This window comes from Podarcis muralis, chromosome 8 (assembly GCF_964188315.1).
Source record: "Podarcis muralis chromosome 8, rPodMur119.hap1.1, whole genome shotgun sequence".
Lineage (NCBI taxonomy): Eukaryota > Metazoa > Chordata > Lepidosauria > Squamata > Lacertidae > Podarcis > Podarcis muralis.
Genome location: NC_135662.1, coordinates 86,240,499 through 86,261,607, shown reverse-complemented (window position 1 = coordinate 86,261,607; position 21,109 = coordinate 86,240,499). Strand labels below are relative to the sequence as shown.

General features: G+C 45.2%; 2 protein-coding genes across 10 annotated transcripts in view; one reads left to right on the top strand and one right to left on the bottom strand.

Annotated features, from left to right (window-relative positions):
- Positions 1-2,512: 2,512 nt before the first annotated feature.
- Positions 2,513-20,888, top strand: LOC114601104 (protein diaphanous homolog 1-like). Of its 4 annotated transcripts, none has more exons than XM_077933464.1 (6): positions 2,513-3,070; positions 5,415-5,554; positions 6,048-6,156; positions 6,533-6,643; positions 7,133-9,271; positions 19,838-20,888. In XM_077933464.1, the coding sequence occupies exons 1-5, from the start codon at positions 3,032-3,034 to the stop codon at positions 7,268-7,270; spliced, it is 537 nt and encodes a 178-aa protein (XP_077789590.1). In that variant the 5' UTR covers positions 2,513-3,031; the 3' UTR covers positions 7,271-9,271; positions 19,838-20,888. The 4 variants fall into 4 exon arrangements, with proteins under 4 accessions (XP_077789590.1, XP_077789592.1, XP_077789593.1 ...); XM_077933466.1 differs by lacking the exon at positions 2,513-3,070 and adding an exon at positions 3,128-3,654; XM_077933467.1 differs by lacking the exon at positions 2,513-3,070 and adding an exon at positions 3,129-3,357.
- Positions 11,401-21,109, bottom strand: part of ARAP3 (ArfGAP with RhoGAP domain, ankyrin repeat and PH domain 3) — a 39,267-nt gene continuing 29,558 nt past the window's right edge. For 5 of the 6 annotated variants that reach the window (XM_028738162.2, XM_028738161.2, XM_028738163.2 and 2 more), the window contains 9 exons: positions 20,978-21,092; positions 20,535-20,663; positions 19,823-19,956; positions 19,133-19,215; positions 18,827-18,862; positions 17,935-17,998; positions 14,728-14,865; positions 13,916-13,954; positions 11,401-12,617 (listed from right to left, as the gene is read on the bottom strand). In XM_028738162.2, coding sequence (XP_028593995.2) covers positions 12,003-12,617; positions 13,916-13,954; positions 14,728-14,865; positions 17,935-17,998; positions 18,827-18,862; positions 19,133-19,215; positions 19,823-19,956; positions 20,535-20,663; positions 20,978-21,092 — 1,353 coding nt within the window. In that variant the 3' untranslated portion in view covers positions 11,401-12,002. Of the gene's footprint in view, positions 12,618-13,915; positions 13,955-14,727; positions 14,866-17,857; positions 17,999-18,826; positions 18,863-19,132; positions 19,216-19,822; positions 19,957-20,534; positions 20,664-20,977; positions 21,093-21,109 lie in introns of those variants that run through there. The other variant, XM_028738164.2, reaches the window with a different exon arrangement.

The following is a 21,109-nucleotide window of genomic DNA, read 5'->3' as shown; positions in this document are numbered from 1 at the left end:
TGCATGTATAGTGTTGTGTTTGTATGAGAGAGAGCTGGAAGGGGGAGAGTCATGCATATGGTCTGTGAGAGACAGACACGTATGTGAGCAAGAGGTACGGATGAATGTGTGCTTTGAGAGAGGGAAAGATGCACTTGGGCGGAGAGGGAGAGGCATTTGTGAAGTGTGAGAGATGGTTCTTTTTGTGTGTATGGATGTGAGAGAGGGGTGTGGCCACCTTGTTTATTTTTCCTAATAGTGTGAAATAATTGCCATGTGATCTCCACAAGCAGGACATAGCTTATTTCCTACAATACGCATGAGATCTGGAAGGGGGAAACAGCAGTGCGTGTACTTGCTCTAATTGTGCTTTGCCCCAACAGCAGTCAATTTGTGACAGGCACTTTCCTCAAATTCAAAATGTGCCCACTGCTCCAAAAACTTTAAGGCGACCCCTGCATTAATGTATCTCTGTGTCACATCTTTTTTGGTCCTTGGTAGTTAGCAGTCTGAAACCCTGTCTCTCCCTCTTCCCCTTCTGAGAATTGATTCTCATCCTGGCACATGATGATTGGTTTCTGATTTTCTGAGCAATAATGTAGTGTTATGTCAAACTTTGTTGATTTGGTGCTTTGTAGTAGTGATGGTATTGTTGTTCCACTTTTGTTAACATGTTTGGATCAGTTGTCCCCCTCTGTAGGCAGGTGTGTTCTATAAGGCACACCTGCACAATTATCTGCTTTCTCACAAAGACAAGATAAGCAGAAAGTTTACAGGTTTTGGTTGTTCTTGATTAATTGTGTATGCCTCCCACAGTTATACTAAGAATTACCTTGAGGTGGTACAGATGGGTTAATAGTACATACCTACCTAGGCTCTCGTTACTTGCTTTCAATCTTCACCTTTGAAGCCAATAGTGAAGATCAGTATTTAGCTCAGAATAAGTTATTGTGTGTATTTACACACTATATTGTGTGTATTTATACATAATACACATTACTCAACCTTTTCAATATTTAGGACTTTAGAGAGTTCACACTGACCCTTTGTGCTGCATATATTTTTCTGGACTTTTGACCACAGTCTGAAATAAACCTCCCACTTTTATCGCGCAACATAGAGCCTGTGTTGTTAGTTATTTGTAAATCTTCCAAAACCTTTTATGTAAGCAAGTTTAAGAATTCATTTCTGAATTTTATAACTTTGAATCCTAAGGAATACGTAGAATATGTAAAGAGTTTCAACATACCCCTCCTGGTGTTAGGAGGAGGTGGCTACATAGTTCACAATGTGCTGGTGAGTCTTCTGGAAACTTTTGTTGATAATGCGTTGGGGCTTCACCTTCCTTGGATATAAAATGGCACAGATTTGTGTCATGGGAAGACTTCACTGTACCCTGGATTGAAATTATCCATTTTAGGACTTATGAAACATCATTACTTGTAGATGAAGCAATAAGTGAGGAGCTTCCATATAGTGGTAAGTTGAGGACCTACATGTTCAAACGTCACTGATGTCACTTGTAGCATATTTAGTTTCCCCAAGTTATTAGTATCTAGATAACTTAAGGGGATAGTTCAAAAGCAATTACAAGGCTTCATGGAGTAGCCGCTGCCACCTGTAGAACCTTGTTGCATGTGCTGGCCAGGGCAGGTGTGGTGTGTGGAGGAAAATGTCAGCTCACTATACCTGGTTGGGCCCATTGTTATCACGTGGCAACAGCCTGGCTGATTTGAGTTCTATCCCACCTCTACCCTGAAACACTCCATTTTGGGGGTTGCTATTGACTGCTGCTAACAACGCTGCCAGTGGTAGTGTGTGCCCCTTGTTAGGGCAGATACAGTGGGGAACCTCTTGCTGGTGGAACTGCCCTGCCAACAGAGGGAGTGTCTCTGGGTTGGGCTGGGTGCAGGGATATCTCCACCTCATCCAAATTTTCCAGCATGATTTGTCGGGGGTTGGGGTTGGTTAATCTCTAATTCACCAACAGAATCTTTCAGATCCTTAAAGTCAGATCATCCTGACACCCTGGCACCAGCAAGAGCACTTTATTTGGAATTTAACACATTCCAGAGAGTCTGCATACATACTAAGAGTAATCTTTGTTCCTTGACCTCGTTCTGTCTTGGAAGATAGACATTCCGATGTGCCTGCAAAGGGGAGGGAAGTGTGTGGCTCTATGTTCTGAGACAGGTAAACCTCCCAGGAAAGGAATTCAAAGGGGCCACGTGCCTGATACTGCCTTAAGAGAGAGAGAGAGCTATTTGTCTGCGTCTTTCTCCAAGTCGCAGAGAACGGCTGGCAGGCAAGGAGAGAGAGAAAGAGAGCGCCGAAAGGATCTTGAAAGTTGTTTCTCCGAGCTCACATGCACCCTTCTACCCTATTTTCCTATCTCTGCGCTCTCCTGGTTTCCAACCAACCGCCTTTTCCTCCCGCTGCTGCGGGCGAGGGAGCCGAGGGGGCGTGGCTGCGTCTCACGTGCGACGTCGCCGCTGCGGTGGGCGTGGCCCTGTTTCCTGGGAGGCGGGCCACTGTGACGGAGGGCGGAGCCCGGCGGAGGCGGAGCTCGGCAGGCGCGGCTGCCCGGCCGTTGAGCGGTCCCGTCGGGTGGGCGTCGAGCGCCGTTGCTGTCAGGAGCCGCTCGCCCGCCTCGCTCTGCCGCTCGCCCGCTCGCTCCTTGACTGACTGACTGACTGACTGACTACGCCGGGAGAGGAGAGCCCAGCGGCCCCCGTCCTGGTCGCGGCGGCAGCGGCGAGGGGCGGACTTCGCGCCCCGCCATGGAGGGCGCCGGCGGCGGCAGCGGGGGACCCTCGCGCGGGACCGGCCGCGAGAGGAAGAAGAGCAAGGTCCCCGCCGACGAGGCCCCCGCCACGGCCCTGCCTGGAGGAGACCCCGGAGACTGGCAGATTCCGAGACCAGGGAGAAGAGTCGGTGAAAGAAGATTGGAAGAAATTTAAAGACTATTTACAGAAATATTGTAAAATTAATGAATGTTAGAAGGATGTTGGATAGAAAATAAGTGGTTTCCAGCTGTAATGCTTTAAGAGATATGAAGAAAAAAGGTTTACAAATGGGTAAAAGTTTAATGGTAAGGATTTGCTGAACTAACAAACTAAACTGGAATACAAAAAAGGGAGGTACGAGGAGGTCTGGGGAAATAAGCGTAAGGAAGATATGTTATGAAAATTAATGTGCTTTTAGCTGTTTTTATTTTGTATGTTTCTTTTTATTTTTTGTATGTTTCTTTTATTTTGTATGTTTCTTTTTTATTTTATTTTTGTTATGCCTTAAAAACTTTAATAATTTTTTTTTTTTAAAAAAAAGAGACCCCGGAGGAGGAGGCGTGAACTGCCATTTCTTACTTTTTTAGAATCAGTAGGCAAACTTCAGAAAGTCAAGTGAAAAATGAGGGTGGTGGTTAAGAACACAGTGTAACTCAGCTCTGTAGCTCAAGAAGCCAGACCATTCTTCAGTTTGCAGTTGAGAACAGACACAAAAAGGGAAGAAAATGGAATAGGAATGGAGGTGGCTATGGGAAGTCATGGGATAAATGTTTTGATTGAGACTTGAGCCAGCCCAACGAATATATGGTGCAAGAATTTTCCAGTAGCTGGGAATAGGGGAAGGGAGATGAAAGAGAGAGAGAGAGAGAGCTCTTCAGATTAGAAACAAGTTGGTATTATTACTATTAATAATAATAATAATATTTTTGTTACTGTGGCGTTTGCCTGTTCGTTTGAAAATGTCTGTACAGGGGGAGAGAAAGGGTTAATATGTAGACCAGTTGGAAAGCCAGAGGCAGAGCCTACCTGTTTATAAAAGTGCTTAGTCCGAGGTTTGGGTTGTGGGTATTTGGTTGGTTTTAGTGGGTTGGTTGGGAAAGGCAGTTGGAAAAGCAGTTGGCAGACAGTTGGAAATAGACAGTTAGTGCAGTTGGTTCTTGTGTGAGGGGAGGTAGAAGAGATAGAGACAGGATAAAATAAGACTAAGAAGGTAAAGAGTAACAACGTTTGGAATGCAGTTAAAGTTTATTTGTGTCTGCAATAAACTACACTCTTTGTTAACTTAAGAACCTGACTGAGACTAAGTGATTTACCGGGGAGGACCTGGTTGGTGGCAGCGGAATAGTGGTGTACGGGTCAATAGTCTGTGAGACGACCGGGGGCTCTGTACAAACTCCACAGTTACTATACCATTTTATCCTTTTTAAAACAAATAAAACAATCCAAAATAGAATATTTGTAGAAGAAAATCAAATATAAAGTGTACTTTCAAAGCAACAATGCTAGCAGGAAACTAAAATATTATCTTAAAGATTTCAAATATAGAATGCACGATTAACAGAACAAAGTTAACAAACACACAAACAAAAAACTTAAACATTTCAAAATAAAACACTACTAAAGGAGATCAAATATAAAAGACACATTTGAAACTGCATCATTGTCAAATAAATAAAATACTACCTTAAACATTAAACATTGCTGCTGCTGCTGCTGTTGCTGCTCAAGCTGGTTCATGGCAGGCGACTACTGCTGTGGAAGCTCAGGCTCCAAGACCTGGGTCACCACTGAGAAATCTGGTGCTGGGCAGAGAAACAGAGGGGCTCCATGGCGACACCAAGTGCCATGCCAAGTACTGTTGCACATGGTGCTTCGCCTCAAGAAGCCTTCCCCTTCTATATACCTGATGGAAAGGCAGATGATATTGCAGGGTCTCAGGCTGATAGCAGTCACCTGGAGCAGAGCGCAGCCACAGCTTCCTTCCAGCCAACACACAGCAGCAGCATGGAGGTAAAGAGGGGAGAAGAAAGCAATAAGAAAGTAAGAGAAGCAAGGGAGTAGAGCTATTTGAAAATAGGAACCATATTGTTTTGGAAGGAAGGTAGTAGCAAGATGACGCAAAGGGGAGAAGAAAAAAGGAGAAACTTGATCAGAACGAAGAGGCAGTGTAAATTAAACAAGGAGCAGAATTGAAGATAAGAGGGAAATAGTGTGAGGAATCTAATCTAAAATGTATATAGGTTTGTTGTTGTTGTTGTTTAGTCGTTTAGTCGTGTCCGACTCTTCGTGACCCCATGGACCAGAGCACGCCAGGCACTCCTGTCTTCCACTGCCTCCCACAGTTTGTTCAAACTCATGCTGAGCACATCAAAACTTTGAGGAGAGATGAATTGTAAATGAACTTCTAGATTAAGAGTGAGAAACCTCCGGTGTGATTATTCTCAGTTGAGATGCTCCCCTTCTTAAATTTGCACACTTATGGGATCTTCCCCACATCACTTTTGCACATGTCAGCTTTGGGGGGCTTGCCCCTCCTCCCTCCCCCCTTGCACCTATTTCCCAGGTTGGACAGTTGCCTTACTCTCCTCCTGTGGCATTGGCAACCTTTCTGTATGTGCATGCACTCAATGGGTGTCCCCCCTTTTTTAGTTTGGAATTAAGACGATGCTTGAAACGGAGGAGGGGATCCTGCTTTTGGCAAGAGCCGTTGACCCCAAAGTCCCATCCATGATGATTGATGCTATCACGCTACTGTCTGCCCTCTGCATTCTGCCTCAGCCTGTGGATATGTAAGTGACTATGGGTGATTTATCTTTTGGTTTAGTTGTATTTCATAGGTGGGCAGTCTAGCACTTGGGATCCTTTTCAAAATACATTAAAAACTGGAAGGCTACATCTGAATTGCAAGTTTTAATGTGCATGTAATCTGCACAACGGCCTGAAGCCTAAGAAGCACAGGCTGAACAAAGCTTGTGTAAGGTTTGGGGTCACCCCCACTTTGAAGCTCCACATCTTACTCCATATTGCTTAGGAGGGTTTTTGGTCCCCTGGATCCAAGGCAACATTGGTTCTTAACAGTTTTTAGAAATTTTAATATAGTAGATGCACAATTTATCAAACTCTTACATAGTTTCCTGTTGTGAGCGTATGAAAGCCAGGCTGCCATCTTTAAAGCACCTGGGAGTGCATCTCATTGAACTCATTGGGACTAGCAAGTAGGCATGGCTAGCATTGCACTGTCAGATAATCTGTTACTGATTTGTTTTCCTTACTCTTACATAGGCATGAGCACGTTCTGGTGGCACTGACACAACGAGCAGAAATGGATGAAGTGGAACGATTCAAACCCATCTTGGATGGCCTGAAGAGTGACACCTCAGTGGCCTTAAAGGTAACAAGAAGGGCCTGCAGCAAAAAAGAATTTTCTGTACTTCTTCAGGCCTCAAGCTTCTGCTGATACATCTTTATTATTTCTCAGTCCTCATTTTGTCCATATAGCCACTGGTACTTATGTCTTGAATTTGCTACTTCTTATACCAGCATCTTGGACTTTTTTGGGCTGCTTTGGTATGAGTTAAGAGTGAGTGAGTGTGTTTGTGTACACACACACACACACACACACACACACACACACACACACTGCAGACAGTCTTAACTCTCAAACTCCTTAAAACTTCTTTGACAGGTTTGCTTCAAGGGCTTTGCCTGCTATTTCCGAGAATGCTTGGCTAGATCTGACATGGAACCTCTCTTCATTATTTTCTTAGGTTGCCTGCCTACAGTTGATCAATGCTCTAATCATTCCAGGAGATGAACTTGACTTCAGAGTTCACATCCGCAGTGAGCTCATGCGTTCTGGACTCCAGCAGATTCTCAAGGTGAGGCGCATCTTTCTTTTCTGCTGCCAGGTGTTGCTGTTTTTAGGGACATCTGATCTCTAAGTGCTTTGTTTGAAGTGTGAAAGAAGTGAGAGTAGCTGTGGGTTGTCTTGAATATGCTGAAGATCTGAACTGGACCAGCAGTTTCCCCAAATGGCCAGGATTTGTAAGAATTTTTAACACTACCTTGTTTACAGTCTCCCAACTGAGTTTGCTTCAGCAGTTCCAGGGCTCAGTGAGATGTAGTCTTGCCTTCCTCTACACGTTCATTGTATGCGTGGAGGCAGATGTGAAGAGGACCATTGTGGAGCATGGTACTGTATTAATTCATTTGTGTCTGTTCTTGGATAGTTCCACTTAATCACTGACCATGTGTTTGAATGAGGGAAAGAACCAGTAGTTGGCCAGCAATAGGATATCCTCATAGAGTACAGAACTGGAACTCCAGAAATGAGGATGGTGATGACTTTAATGTTGTATCCTCTGTAGGAGCTGCATACTCAGGACAATGAGGAACTGCTGGTGCACCTGTTGCTATTTGAAGAATATGCTGAAGAAGATTCTGCAGAACTCAAAAACCGCTTTGAGGAGATTCGCATTGAAATGGAATATCCTTCTTCTGAGTAGCTAGAAGAGAGATGTGCTAATTTTAGATTATAAGCTTCTTGGGGCAGGGATCTATCCACTTATACTTTGTGAAGTGCCATACATATTACAAGCATTTCATACATATTACAAGCATTTAACTTTTAACATTTTGTTCTGGCCTGCTTCCATGTTTCGTCAGAACAGCTAATCAATATGGCATTGTGCCCCAAACCTGCATCCACTCTCTGTTCAGGTTAAGATGAAGCCTTTGACATATAACTTCCACACCATACCATCCAGAGACTAACGGATTGGTTGAGAAGTTTAATGGACGTTTAATCCGTATGATCAAAGCCTACGTAGGAGAAAACCCTACTGACTGGGACTGCTAATTACAACTCTTCTTGTATGCATCCCGAGACATTCCACAAGAGAGTACCTGGTATAGTCCATTTGAACTTTTACTAGGGCGCAAGGTCAGTGGACCTTTAGATCTACTCCGAATGAATTGGGAGGATCACCCAGATAGTGATTCAGATTCAGAGATGGAATATCTGTACAAACTGCAAAACACTTTATGCCATTCCTTAGAAATATCAGGAGAAAATTTAAAAGCTGCCCATTCAAAGCAAAAAATCTGGTATGATAAAAAGGCCAGAGAGAGAACCTTTGCGCCAGAAGATGAATTGTTGCTGCTAAGGCCAATAAAGGGAAATAAATTGCAATTAGCCTGGGAGAGATCGTACAAGATTGTGTCCAAAATGAATAACGTGAACTACATTATCCAGCAGGGGGACGAAGGGCGCAAAGTGGTTCACGTGAACATGCTAAAACCCTACCATAGAACAGACAGCTGGGCTCTATATGCTATAAGAGAGGACTCGGAAGAAACAGACGACATACTGTGCTGGGAAGGGAGAGGGGAGCAACGTTGTAATCAGAGAGAAGTGAATCTAGCCCCTTCATTAACCCAGTCACAGCGGGAGGAGGTAGGAAGTATCCTACAAAAATATAAAGCCGTCTTTAGTAATGTTCCGGGAATAGCGAAGTCCATTGCATAGACACTGGGGATGCTAAACCCATTGCTGTGACCCCTTATCTGATAACTGGGACATACATGGATAAAATCCGCAACGAGGTGCAGGAGATGCTGAAGGCAGGGATCATAAGAGAATCCCTGGGCAGCACTGGTAGTGCTGGTAGACAAACCTGATGGCTTTATAAGATTTTGTGTTGACTACCGAAAGTTGAATCACGTCACTAGGGCGGATGCCTATCTAATGCCCTGCTTAGATCACCTAATTGAGACCATAGGCAGGTGCAATTTCATTACCTGTCTAGACTTGACAGAAGACTATTATCAAGTAAGAATGTCCTGGGGACCAGGAAAAACTGCCTTTAGAAGTCCCCTAGGATTATATGAGTTTAAAGTGATGGCCTTTGGACTAAAAAATGCGTCAGCGACCTTTCAAAGGTTAGTGGATAAGATCCTGCATGGATTAAGGGAGTTTACAGTAGCTTACCTGGATGATATTGCAATTTTTAGTCAAACCTGGTCCGAACACAAAGAGCACCTAGAGATAGTGCTGCAAAGAATTAAAAAGGCGGACTTGACCATTAAGGCTAGTAAATGTCAGATTGGGGACTCAGAAATCAAGTACCTTGGACATATGGTGGGTGGAGGAATAATAAAGCCTTTAGAGACCAAGGTGGAGGCAATTACGAACTGCCCTACTCCTATGTCAAAAAAGAAAGAGCATTTTTAGGTTTCGCAGGGTATTATCGAAAATTTATCCCTAAGTTCAGTGAACTAGCTGTACCACTGACCGACTTGACTCGCAAGAAAAAACCGGAGCATGTTGAGTGGACATCAGTGTGCCAGCAGTCATTTGAAGCGCTAAAGAATGCCTTGACTACCAGATCAGTCCTCGTCGCAACAAACTATGACCTAGAGTTCACCATCTTTACAGATGCGTTGAATGCTGGGATTGGAGCCGTGCTATGTTAACCGGGAGAGGAAGACAACCTGCATCCGATCAGGTATGTCGGCAAGAAATAGCTACCCAGAGAGAAACACCTTTTCATGATAGAAAATGAATGTTTTGCTATTGTCTAGTCCCTACAGAAGTTAAAACCATACATCTGGGGCCAGAAATTTATACTGTGCACCGATCATTCACCCTTGCTTTGGATGTTGAGAACTAATAGCAAACTGATGAGGCGGGCCCTGTTCCTGCAGGACTTCAATTTCACCATAAGAGGCGTGAAAGGGTCCCTGAACATTGTGGCCGATGCTTTATCAAGAGACCCGATGGTGAAGGTTAACCATGGACAGTTAATAATTTTTCCTGTAGATAACTGAGTTGTTTTAGATGTCTAATGCAGTTTGATCAGGAGTGTAACTCTGTTCAGTTATCCCTCCTGATCAAACTTCTTTAAGGGGGGAGGGATGTGGTGCTTGCCCGTTCGTTTGAAAATGTCTGTACAGGGGGAGACAAAGGGTTAATATGTAGACCAATAGGAAAGCCGGAGGTGGAGCCTACCTGTTTATAAAAGTGCTTAGCCTGAGGTTTGGGTGTGGGTAGTTGGTTGGTTTTAGTGGGTAGTTGGTTCGTTTTAGTATGTTGGTTGGTTGGGAAAGGCAGTTGGAAAAGCAGTTGGCAGAGAGTTGGAAATAGACAGTGCAGTTGGTTCTTGTGTGAGGGGAAGTAGTAGAGATAGAGACAGGATAAAATAAGACTAAGAAGGTAAAGAGTAACAACGTTTGGAATGCAGTTAAAGTTTGTGTCTGCAATAAACTATACTCTTCTTTGTTAACTTGAGAACCTGACTGAGACTAAGTGATTTACTGGGGAGGACCTGGTTGGTGGCAGCAGATTAGTGGTGTACGGGTCAATAGTCCGTGAGACAACCGGGGGCTCCGTACGAATGCCACAGCAGCCCTTTAAAAATACGAAAACAGGGTAAACATATGCTCCCTGTGCATTTATTTATTCACCTCTGATCAATTGTTCGCTTTGGGGAATATGTATATACAGTGATACCTCGGGTTAAGTACTTAATTCGTTCCGGAGGTCTGTTCTTAACCTGAAACTGTTCTTAACCTGAAGCACCACTTTAGCTAATGGGGCCTCCTGCTGCTGCTGCGCCGCCAGAGCACAATTTCTGTTCTCATCCTGAAGCAAAGTTCTTAACCCGAGGTACTATTTCTAGGTTAGTGGAGTCTGTAACCTGAAGTGTCTGTAACCTGAACCGTATGTAACCCGAGGTACCACTGTATATTAATTGTTAAGTGGCCAGGTCCTAAGAGCAGAGTTGAATGCCTCATAGCTCTTATCTCTTTCCTACCCATAATATGGCATCTGCTGTTCAGGATGTCCAGCTTGCCTCTTTGGAAACAAGCTCTCACCTGGCTGGATTTTGAATTTTGTGCCATGTTGACTTCAGCTGGCAGATGAGAGTCCTCCTTTTGTTGAATGTTGGAAAGGATGTGTTGAGTATAAACTAAATGTTATGCTATTTTTTAACACTTGCTATATGTAGCCCACGTGTGTTTCTTTCAAACTTTGTCCTCTCTCAAATTACCCTGTTACTTCCCTTAATACACTTCTTTCCTACTTTATATTGGGAATTAAATTGTTTATTGAACAGAGATGAATAGCTGGCTCTGTTTTTTGCTTCACTTTCATAAATATTTAGGTTTGATTCCAATGATTTCAAGTTCACTGCCTGGCTCATAAATGAATCTGAGAGTCAGATTTGATGTTACCATTGGGAAAGCCACAACCAAAAAAATAATTAAATGCGTTAATAATTAGATGCTTTAATTGAGATTCCTGCATAGCAGGGGGTTGGACTAGATGACCAATTCTATGATTCTATGAAGTTCAGATGTCCAACTGAGAAGAGTGAAGTGTGTTCTTAACTGCCTCAGGATCCTGAGGGCCAACTGGAATGTGCAGTCTTGAGACATTTCCTCAGAGTTTCACCCAGTCACCATCACCACCTCAGAAGTGGTTTACCGCATTCCCTTCACCAATCTTCAAGCAGTTGTGGCTAATTTACTTGTTTCCAATATGGTATGAACAAACCTTTGGCTCCCATATCTACCGTGCACATTAATCAGTTCTGTTCCAGATAACTCAGCATAAACAAACTCTCTTGCTCTCTGTTGTACAAAATTCATTTATTCCAAGTGGCAGTATGAATATTGCTGGAAATGCTCAGGATTTCCTTACCTTTTCAAGAACATTTATTCCCTGTGCAGGCCTGTCTAAACAGAAATATATGGCCACGCCATCCAAATTTTGCACCATGAACAGCTGAAGTCTGTGACATGTTCAGATTATCACAGGTCATACTCAGCCACCTATTTGACTTCTATGATTTCATTCAGGCATTGCACATAGGCAGGCAAGAGTATATTCTTAGCATGAGGGCTAGAAACTTGTAAAAATGAAAGCCGAGGTTCCCAGGAACCTGAATCCTCCACGCAGCACCACATTCTGCACGTGGATATGAGCTGGAGCTGAGGGGGGCACCACCCTTGCCTTAGTAAATATCACCCCACCTTGCTTTCCACCACGCTTCCTCTCTAGAAGTGGCTGGGAACTCTAAGGATAAAATAGTTCGAGAGGAGGAGAGGATTTCTTAATGCAACACTTCCAGGCAGGGTATTTGGTTCTACCCATCACAGGCAGAGACGTGATGCAGACCAGCAGCCTCCCGTGACTCATGTCATGCTCAGGACTGCGCTGAGCCTAGTTCCAGTTTAAGGGATCTCAGTCCTCAGATCCCGTGACCCTTCCAGCTGTGCCTGGGCCCCATCCTGGGGGTTCTGCTTCCCCACTGTGGCAGGTGCCTGGCACTCGTTCTTCCGGAGGATGGCAGAACTCAGCTCCTGCATGAGTTTGTCACTGATGGACAAGTCTGACTGGAAGCTTTTCTTCCTGGGGGCACCAACTTGAGGCTCCTCTCCCATTGGAGGTTCTGGAGGGGAGGCAGGTGCCTCTGTTGACTGCCCCTGTTCCCAGTCTTGAGGCAACTCAGTCATTCTCTCTACAGCGGCACTTGGGGCCACACTGTGTCCTGGGAGCTTGTCTGGGAGGAGGTCCTTCCCCTCCTCCAGCCTGAGGGTCCTCTCAAAGCAGCATCCTTTTGCCACGTTGATTCCAGATGTCCTGGGGGCTGGGCAGGGGGGCAGTGAGCTGGATACTGCCTGCTCTGAACATGGAACTGGCTTCTTGGTTCGGTCCACGGGAGGCAGCAGGGACTGTTGGAGCTCCAGAAAGCCCATGTCGGCAAAGTTTCCCACCTCCTCATAGACAGGCTCAGACTCAGCCGCCTCCTGCTGCTCCTCTAGTGAATCCTGATGCATTTTCATTGGCTGTGAGGAGTCAAGGCAAAAGGAGGCCATTAATGGATTTGCCATTGCTTGGGCTCGAGGCAGAAAGAAACATTCCACAATTGTTCTGGGCAGGGGTTGCCTGTCCTGTTTCTCCGCCTGAGGCAAAACAGGAAGGTTCCATCTCCACCACCGCTGAGCCTCATTTACTGGGGTTGTGCAGCGGTTTCCAGCAAAATCTCACTGGAAGCCACTGTTGCTTCTGCAGTGGCAGCAGGAGCAGGTGGGACACCCATGGGGACACTGCCTCATGGGATTCTGCCACTGAGGTGGCTGCCTCAGTCTGCCTCAAGGTTGGGCTGGCCCTGGTTCTGCAATTTTAGGTCTCTGCAGCCTGGACCAATAACCTAATTGCCTGAGGCTCAGGCCTAGTCTAGTAAGCTACCCAGGACTATGTGTGCACTCACACAAATCCGAGAAGTCTGGCCTCCTGCCCTGGTTTGGCTCTGACACTGCAGGTGTGAGTGTCTAATAGGCCTCACCTACAAGTCAAGGCCCAGGCTGCCACCGTTCCTTCTCCTTGCCATAGCAGATGGCAGTCCTGGGTGAGGCTAGAGGCAACTAAGCTTGTCAGTGGCTCACACTTTGTTTGGCATGCATGGGCAATGTTCAAGTTTTCTGAAAAGGCTCAGGGGAGACAGCTTGGCTATTCTCCATTCTGGGATGGCCCAGATCCAACCGGGTTTGAAAGAGGGAGCGCTTGCCCACTCCACAGACATTCTGCAGCACCACGGCCTGGATTCCTCCTTGGCTTGGAGCCGAGATGCATAAAACGGTGAATGAAAATGGATCAGAGGAAGATCAAACCAAAGAATGAGCAGAACCTCTGAAGGAAAATACCGATCAAGGTCTGCCAGAACGTGAGAGTGGAATAGTAAAGCGGGAGGCAACAGATGATGAAATGGAGGGGACCTCTTTTTCATTATCGTTTGCTTCCTGCTTTTGCTTTTTCTCTTTTTTACTTTTATCTACTACGCTTTTGCTTTGTTTTTTGTTTGATGTCCTCTTCTCTGGGTTAATGAGGGTACCCACAGGAAGGTGATGGCTGGCTGATGAAAGACCCTGTGCGAGAGGCAGAGAAGGGAAGGTCTCCCAGGGTGGGAGGCTGGGAGAAGAAGAAAGGGAAGCTCCCAGGTGAGAGCTGGGAGGGTTCACCCTGTTCTGTGTGTGACAAGGGTTCAAGATCTACCTCTGAGAGAAAGCTTTGTTTCCCCCCCTGCTATTAACAGTCTAAGGGATACAGGATAAGTATGTAATACTGTAAATGCATAGGTACTTACAAAAAACATGGACAATGTCCTTCGTGTGTGCAGGCGGTGCTGCAAACAAGAGGAATAAAAGTGGTCAGATGATGCAATTCACACCATAAGCAGACAAGAAGGAAGAGCAGATTAATCAGTCTTGGTTATAACTTGGAAAGCTTAGCAGAGATCCAGAGGTTGGGGTCGCTGGGTTTTATTTTTGTACCACCTCGTTTTTCCTTTGGAGAAAAAGCGAGAGGGGCAAAGTATGCCTCATCCTCTTCTCAGAAGGTTCTGCTGTTGCTCTTTCTGGGCATGCAGTTTCCTCCTACAATCCAGGGCACCAGAATAAGTCATGAGGAGGCCCTTCAGCCCACAAGGTGAAGGGGCTGGTGGCTCCTCAACCAGTTAAGAGATCTGCTCAAGGTGAACACCAGTTCAGATTTATTGGCTGAGAAGAGCTTTCTTAGAAGCAATATGTTGGTTGCGTCATTGCCAATTGTTCTTCTAAGACAGAGGCCCTGGCTTCATGGACGAGGCTGGGGAGGTTTACTCATGAGCAAAGACAGTGTCCTCAATAAAGCACATTCAGACATCATGTGGGAATTAATTCCTCTTGTAATGAGGAAGTGACTCTCCCATAACTGCAGCTAAACACAGAAATAGATCACCCACCAATTACTCTTCCCAGGCTCTGGCACGAACTGTACCACTTTCTTAAGGCATACAACCAGCAGAAGGAAATGCTTTACATTTGAGCACAGGGATTGTAAAGCTGTGCATGCTTTGCAGCTTGCTCTTGTTTCATGGAAGAGCAGGGCTTCAGCAGGAGCCAGGTCATGCAGCCTTACCAGGGTCTGGTTAGCAGAGAGCATGGTGGGATTGGTGCTGTCTCCCCGTAGAGGGATCAGGGGCATGGTGCCAAACTTCTGCTTGGATAGGTCAGAAGACGAGCGCCGACGTAGGATGACCGGGCGGAGGCTGTCATGCTAAAGGAAGGGAAGTCAACAACTATTTCTTTATATTACCAGTCACAACACGTTCACTGACGTTATGCCACACACACCCAAATCAGCGGGGGCTTGCGTCTGGTCATTGGGTCAGACATTCCCTACTCCTAGGTATGGGGCTCTAATGTATACAACAAAAGATGTGCATGAGGGCAGCTGATACTCTGCCTTAATCTGTGCCATTGCTTCAGATACTTTCTCCCAGCCCAGGTCTGACACTGGAAGTGAGCCGAGTTGTGGAGAAATACATCGAAACATGGCTGCCCCTTCCACATTTCATCTGGCCGGTTGCTACATTTTGAGACTGATTTTAGGAGAGAGCCAACCTTTGATATCTCTTGTTTCAGGCTTGCAAGGTTATTTTGCCCCTTTGAGTAGAAGATGCAATGGATATTTTTTTTGTTACTCTATAAGTGTGTTCTTAGTAATAGATACTAACCACTAGCAGTGACTACCTGTTGAACCAACATGCTTCCTTCAGAAGAGGCAGGCTACTACTACTACTACTACTACTACTACTACTACTATTATTATTATGTTCAGAAGTTTATTGTTCAAGCCAAAGGTCATGACCAACCTGCAGCAATAGTATGAATAAAATATTACAGGACATACATCCATAATATAAGCTGGCATCCATGATGAGAGAAGATACCAGAGACACCAACACACTTAAATCTACAGTGGTACCTCAGTTTACAGACGCTTCAGGTTACGGATGCTTCAGGTTACAGACTCTGCTAACCCAGAAATAGTACCTCGGGTTAAGAGCTTTGCTTCAGGATGAGAACAGAAATTGCGCCGTGGTGGTGTGGCGACAGCGGGAGGCCCCATTAGCTAATGTGATGCTTCAGGTTAAGAACAGTTTCAGGTTAAGAATGGACCTCCAGAACGAATTAAGTTCTTAACCCGAGGTACCACTATACAGTCATACCTCTGGGTTAAATTTGCTTCAAGTTGAGCACGTTCGAGTTGCGCTCACGGCAACCAGGAAGTAACGGAGCGCGTTACTTCCGGGTTTCGCTGCTTGCGCATGCGCAGACGCTTAAAATGATGTCACGCGCATCGCAGAAAAGCAATGTGCGTGTGCGCAGACGTGCCGTCGCTAGATACGTTTACCTCTAGATGTGAACGGGGCTCCAGAAAGGATCCCGTTCGTATCTAGAGGTACCAGTGTACCTTGATTTCATATTAAACCACTGAATCACCAAAACAACTTAGATAAAACAAAAAAAAAAATCCTTCCAGTAGCACCTTAAAGACCAACTAAGTTAGTTCTTGGTATGAGCTTTCGTGTGCATGCACACTTCTTCAGATACACATGGTGTATCTGAAGAAGTGTATCTGGTGTATCTGAAGAAGTGTGCATGCACACGAAAGCTCATACCAAGAACTAACTTAGTTGGTCTTTAAGGTGCTACTGGAAGGAATTTGTTTTGTTTTGACTATGGCAGACCAACACGGCTACCTATCTGTAACTTAGATAAAATCACCATATCTCCTTTTTCCTCTCTTTTTTGCAGCCAGTGCATAGAGGACCACTCTCTGTGTTACAAAGCTATTATTGTCACTTAAAAGAAAACAAACTCTTTCTGCTGGGGTGTACTTGGTTGCTTGTGTGAACAAAGGTTTCAGAAAGTGATATCTTGGGTCTCTAGGTAAGGGGCAGGCTAACAGAGAATGAGTGATGTCTTCCACCATAAGTTGGTCACAAATGCAGTCTGTCTGTGTACAGGACATGGAAATGCAGCATTAACTTATATGGAATATTTAAAATGCACAATAAGCCCAGCACCCACCACAATCACACATGCACCTGCTGTCAGAGGCAAAGATGATGTTTGGTAGAAAGCTTAGCGTGCAAAGTTTGCAGCTCCGTTAATGGTTTTTTATTTGGAACGGAGTTCAAAGATTTTCCCTTTTATCGTTTCAGGCAGAAAATGGCTGCAAAGCAAAAACCTGTTATAAAGCAGTGGACTATTTATGGCACTTCTGATTATTTCTATCTGGGTTTCATCATTAACCCTTTAGGGAGCTTCACATTAGTAATGAAAGAGTTGCATCTGGAGGAGGCAGCGGCTGCAAAATATTTAGTAAAAGGAAGCACAGCCAATGTACCCCCCCCAACACTAAAAAGGCTATGGTTGAAAAAAAGAATAGAAAAGGGGCAACATCATCCTCTCCTTTTCCCTTTTAATTTTCTGGCTTTTCAACAACATTATTGCTATGTTGCACAAGAGTGTGGGTACAGACACACACAATTTGCCCCATTTCACTGTGCCTTGTAGGAAAGGAAAGCATTCTGTCTTTGCTGGGTGAAAGAGCCACAATTTTTCTTGCCCACCTTCACATTTGCAAAACAGAAGTAGCCATATAGCGAAGAAGGGAAGCATTCATTTTCTGGCCCTCTCATGTCATAAATTAAACTTGCTATAGGGTTACTGTGATTGAAGGACTCCTCCTACCACTCTGTTGGACGAAAGATTCACACTTGCCCAAAGGAACTTTCCCTCCTCTCTTCTTCCTGTGGCCCCCTCATATCTGTTTCAGAACTTCCCCCAAACCTCTGGAGCAAATTTGGGGAGGGTGCTAGGTATGCATTGGGGCAGGAGGAGAGGAGAGATGGAAGTCCTGTCATGCAAGCATAAATGCTTGCATATTGGATTCTAACCATTTTCTCCAACAAATGCACTGAAAATCTGAAACAACTTGTCCTTGGAGTGAAAACAGGTGAGTTTCACCTGAAGAAGGAATAGTTGAGCTTTTTCCTGAGGGTGACCCATGGCAGATCTCCCATCTGAATATATTTTCAGGTAAGACTCTCTTGGGTGTTGTCACCACCAGGGCAGGTCGTTGCCAGATAAAAGGAAGAACAATCCAGGAAACGTCTTTTGTGGAGATGACATCACAAATCAGAACAAAACTATCACATCAGTGTTATGGTCAGTCAGATATTTCATTAGCAAACTACTTGAAAGCAATTCCCTATGCATAACTTGGACTGAAGGGAACACTGCATGTTCCTGGCTGAGGGCTTTTCTTACACACCTGGGCTTTCAGGATGCTGGTGGTCCAGTCCCACAGATCGGATTGCCCCATGCATGCTAAATACCTGTGGAACAAACACTCCCTGTTACTGCCAACATTGGTGACTTGTCCCACCCTACTCCCTAGCTCAACAGGCAGTGGTGCATTCCCTGGAGCAGCTAAAGGTGGCTGGTGAAGTTTATCCAGAGAAAGGACTCAAAAGAACATCAAAACTGCCCTGTTGGATTGGACCAAAGACCTGCATTCTATTTCCACCAATGGCCAGACAGATGCCTTCCTAAGTTCAATGATAGGGCATGGACCACCCACCGTTCTTTTGTCCCCAGAATCTATGGGGCTTTGCTGTCTCTGACTATGGAAGTTTCATTCAGCCGTTGCAACTCACAGCCACCGAGATTAGGATTGGAGGATTTGTAATTCCCACTTGTAACCAGTGAGGGAAAGGCGTGCACCTAATCTCTCCAAGTTTGCCCAGTTATGCTACAACAGATTCCAAAAGGAGGCAGTGAACAGGACACCGTCACCTTCTTGGATTCATGTTTCTCTTCTTCCCTAGCGCTGCCTGATGGGCATGGGAGCTGTGAGCAGTAGCCAAACACGGCTGGTCTTAGCCAGTGAACTGCCCTCATGAGTGATGGAAGCAGCCCTTTGGTGTGTCCCCGGGTGGTACACCACCTGCCATTTTAATACGGACATGGGATGGCATTTGTGGACTATATTCACATTCATGCATCATTCATGCATCCCATTGTGACAGGCTCTTTCCACCCTTTCCCACGCAGTGCTTGAGATGAGAAAAGCCCTGGGGCAGAGGAAGGGAGGGAGGGAAAGTGGGAGGAAAAGCTCGTCTCCTCACACTGAAAGAACAAAGCAACATAGAAAGGATACTCACAGTTGCTGCTTTTCTAGAACCAAAGTGAAACCCCACCTGTAGCAGAGATGGATACAGAGTGAGACAATCACCTGCTGTCATTCATCTGATGTCATAATTACATCAGGCGACTGACACCTGTCAAAGATCAAAGGGGGCAGCGCTTCCCAAGCTCCCATGTCATATAGGACAACAAGTGCAACTGCTGGCCAAAATGGCCTCGTAGGCCAGACAAGGAGGTCTGGTGGTTCAAGTCTGGCCCTGCAGGCAGGCGTCTCCCCCACAACCCCACTACTGTAAATTCAATGGGATCCCGTAGTCACTTACTGTGAAGGGGGCTTCAGCTTTTTTCGAATCCCCATGTAAACCTTGGCCATGTCTAGCATCCATTCCCGCTCTGGCTTAGCACTCTGAGGATAGAGAACCGGAAGGTGCAATCATCATTCCAAAGGCATAAGGCATTATTAGCTTTCCCAAAATATAAAGAAAGGGCAGAACTCTTATCTGCTATTTGGGGTTAATTAACTGGGCAATGGAAGGGGGAGATGCTGCCTTTTTGAGAGGTTGGATGGAAAGAGACAAAAGAAGTTGGAAAGACAAAGGGACTCTCTTCTACTAAAACAGATCTTCAGGGCCCTATGGGTATCCTACAGTTTTGTGTTTTGGGGCAAAAGGATGGAAGGACCACTCCTTGAAATCTGTAATAACGAGAGTCTACCCTTGGGATGAAGGAAGGATTAGTACAGAGGATCATTTAGTCCTTGTGGAATACATGGTGCTTTTTAGCTAATGAGAGGGTACCAAGTATACCAAGATAATGGCAGCCAAAAAACCAGTAGCCCTCAATTACTATTAAATTTGTTGGTCACAAAGCAACTTACAACCAAACCTTAAGAGTGATTATTGCTGGTTTGCTTTAATGGTTGTTTTTTGGAAGTTGTCTTGGGCTGCTTTTTACAAGCTAAGGCAGGATGTGACATTTTAAAATAAACAAATGTATTAGTTGGGTTGCTATACCCGTTTCTCTTTCAGTAAAAGCAACTTGCGGTCCCTGATGACAAAGTAGCGCTCCTGAAACTTGTTGCCCAGGAGTTTGGGCAACTCCTCACGGCACTTCAGCAGACCACATTTGGGGCTCTCGCGTTTAGCACCTGCAAGGAAACAGGAACATTGGCGGAGAGGTTTACACCCAGGCAAGGCACTGCTGCCTAACAATGTTCAGGGCGGTGGAATTATGGAGCCAGCACTCAGAGGCCAAATAACAGACAAGTCGTGGCTCCTTTCAGCTTTGAGATTCTGTGATGAATCTGAACGAAGCAGCCTTACACCGAGTCAAACTAGTGGCCCACCAAGCACAGTGCTCCACTTTGGCATAAACTCTCCAGGGTCTTGCACAGAGATCGTTCTCATCATTTGCTACCTGAGATCCTTTAACTGGAGAAAGTGAAGATTGAACCTGGGGACTCTGGGTGAAAAGCATATGCTCTACTTCTGAGCTACAGTCCCTCCATAAAATAACTTTGTACAAATATCTGACCCCTTGAGACCAGCATTTTTTGTCTCTGATTGGCCACAACTCTGCAGAATTTCAAGCAGAATTTCTCAGTCCTGCTACCCTGGCTAAGAGCCCCAGACTCTACCGCTATATCGCAAAAGTGAGCAGGGGCTGACTTGCTTGTTTCCAGGGCACCAACATGCTGGGTTATGTGAGAAGGGCATGCTCACTCACCTGTGAAGAGGCAGCTGCCTTCCCTAATGGGAACCTTCTTCACCAGCAAATAAGCAGAGCTGGGTTTGGTCAGCTTACACCACTGCAGGGCCTGCTCTAAGACCTTCTCCTTGGGATGCAGGGGGCGCTCTGAAAAACAAGGGCCAGAAAGAGTCCAATGCATGTCCAGAGACCAGATTCAGGGAGCCAGAAGAGCATTCACAAAAATGATTGTTACCAGAGGGTCAAGGATTTTGTGCAAGTTTCATGTGTGTGGCATGAAAACCCTAGGAACATATTCTAAAGCTGTATTTTAGTGTAATTATTGTTAAGCAAGTGGTGGGCCTTTTTAATGTAATTATTTTAATAAATAAAAGAATGTCTTGGACACATCTGTGAAACTCTGAAAAACCTCTACAGCTCTCCTGGCACACAGACCTAATAGAAAGGTATCATCTGCTTACCTAGTTCTCCATTCTCTAAGACTTCAAAGGTAAGCCAGATGTCCAGGCTGGGTGCCACATTTCGCATCTCCAGCACCTGATTGGACAGCTCTTCTGCTCTCATTATGGGAGACACCTGTGAGGTGATGAGCA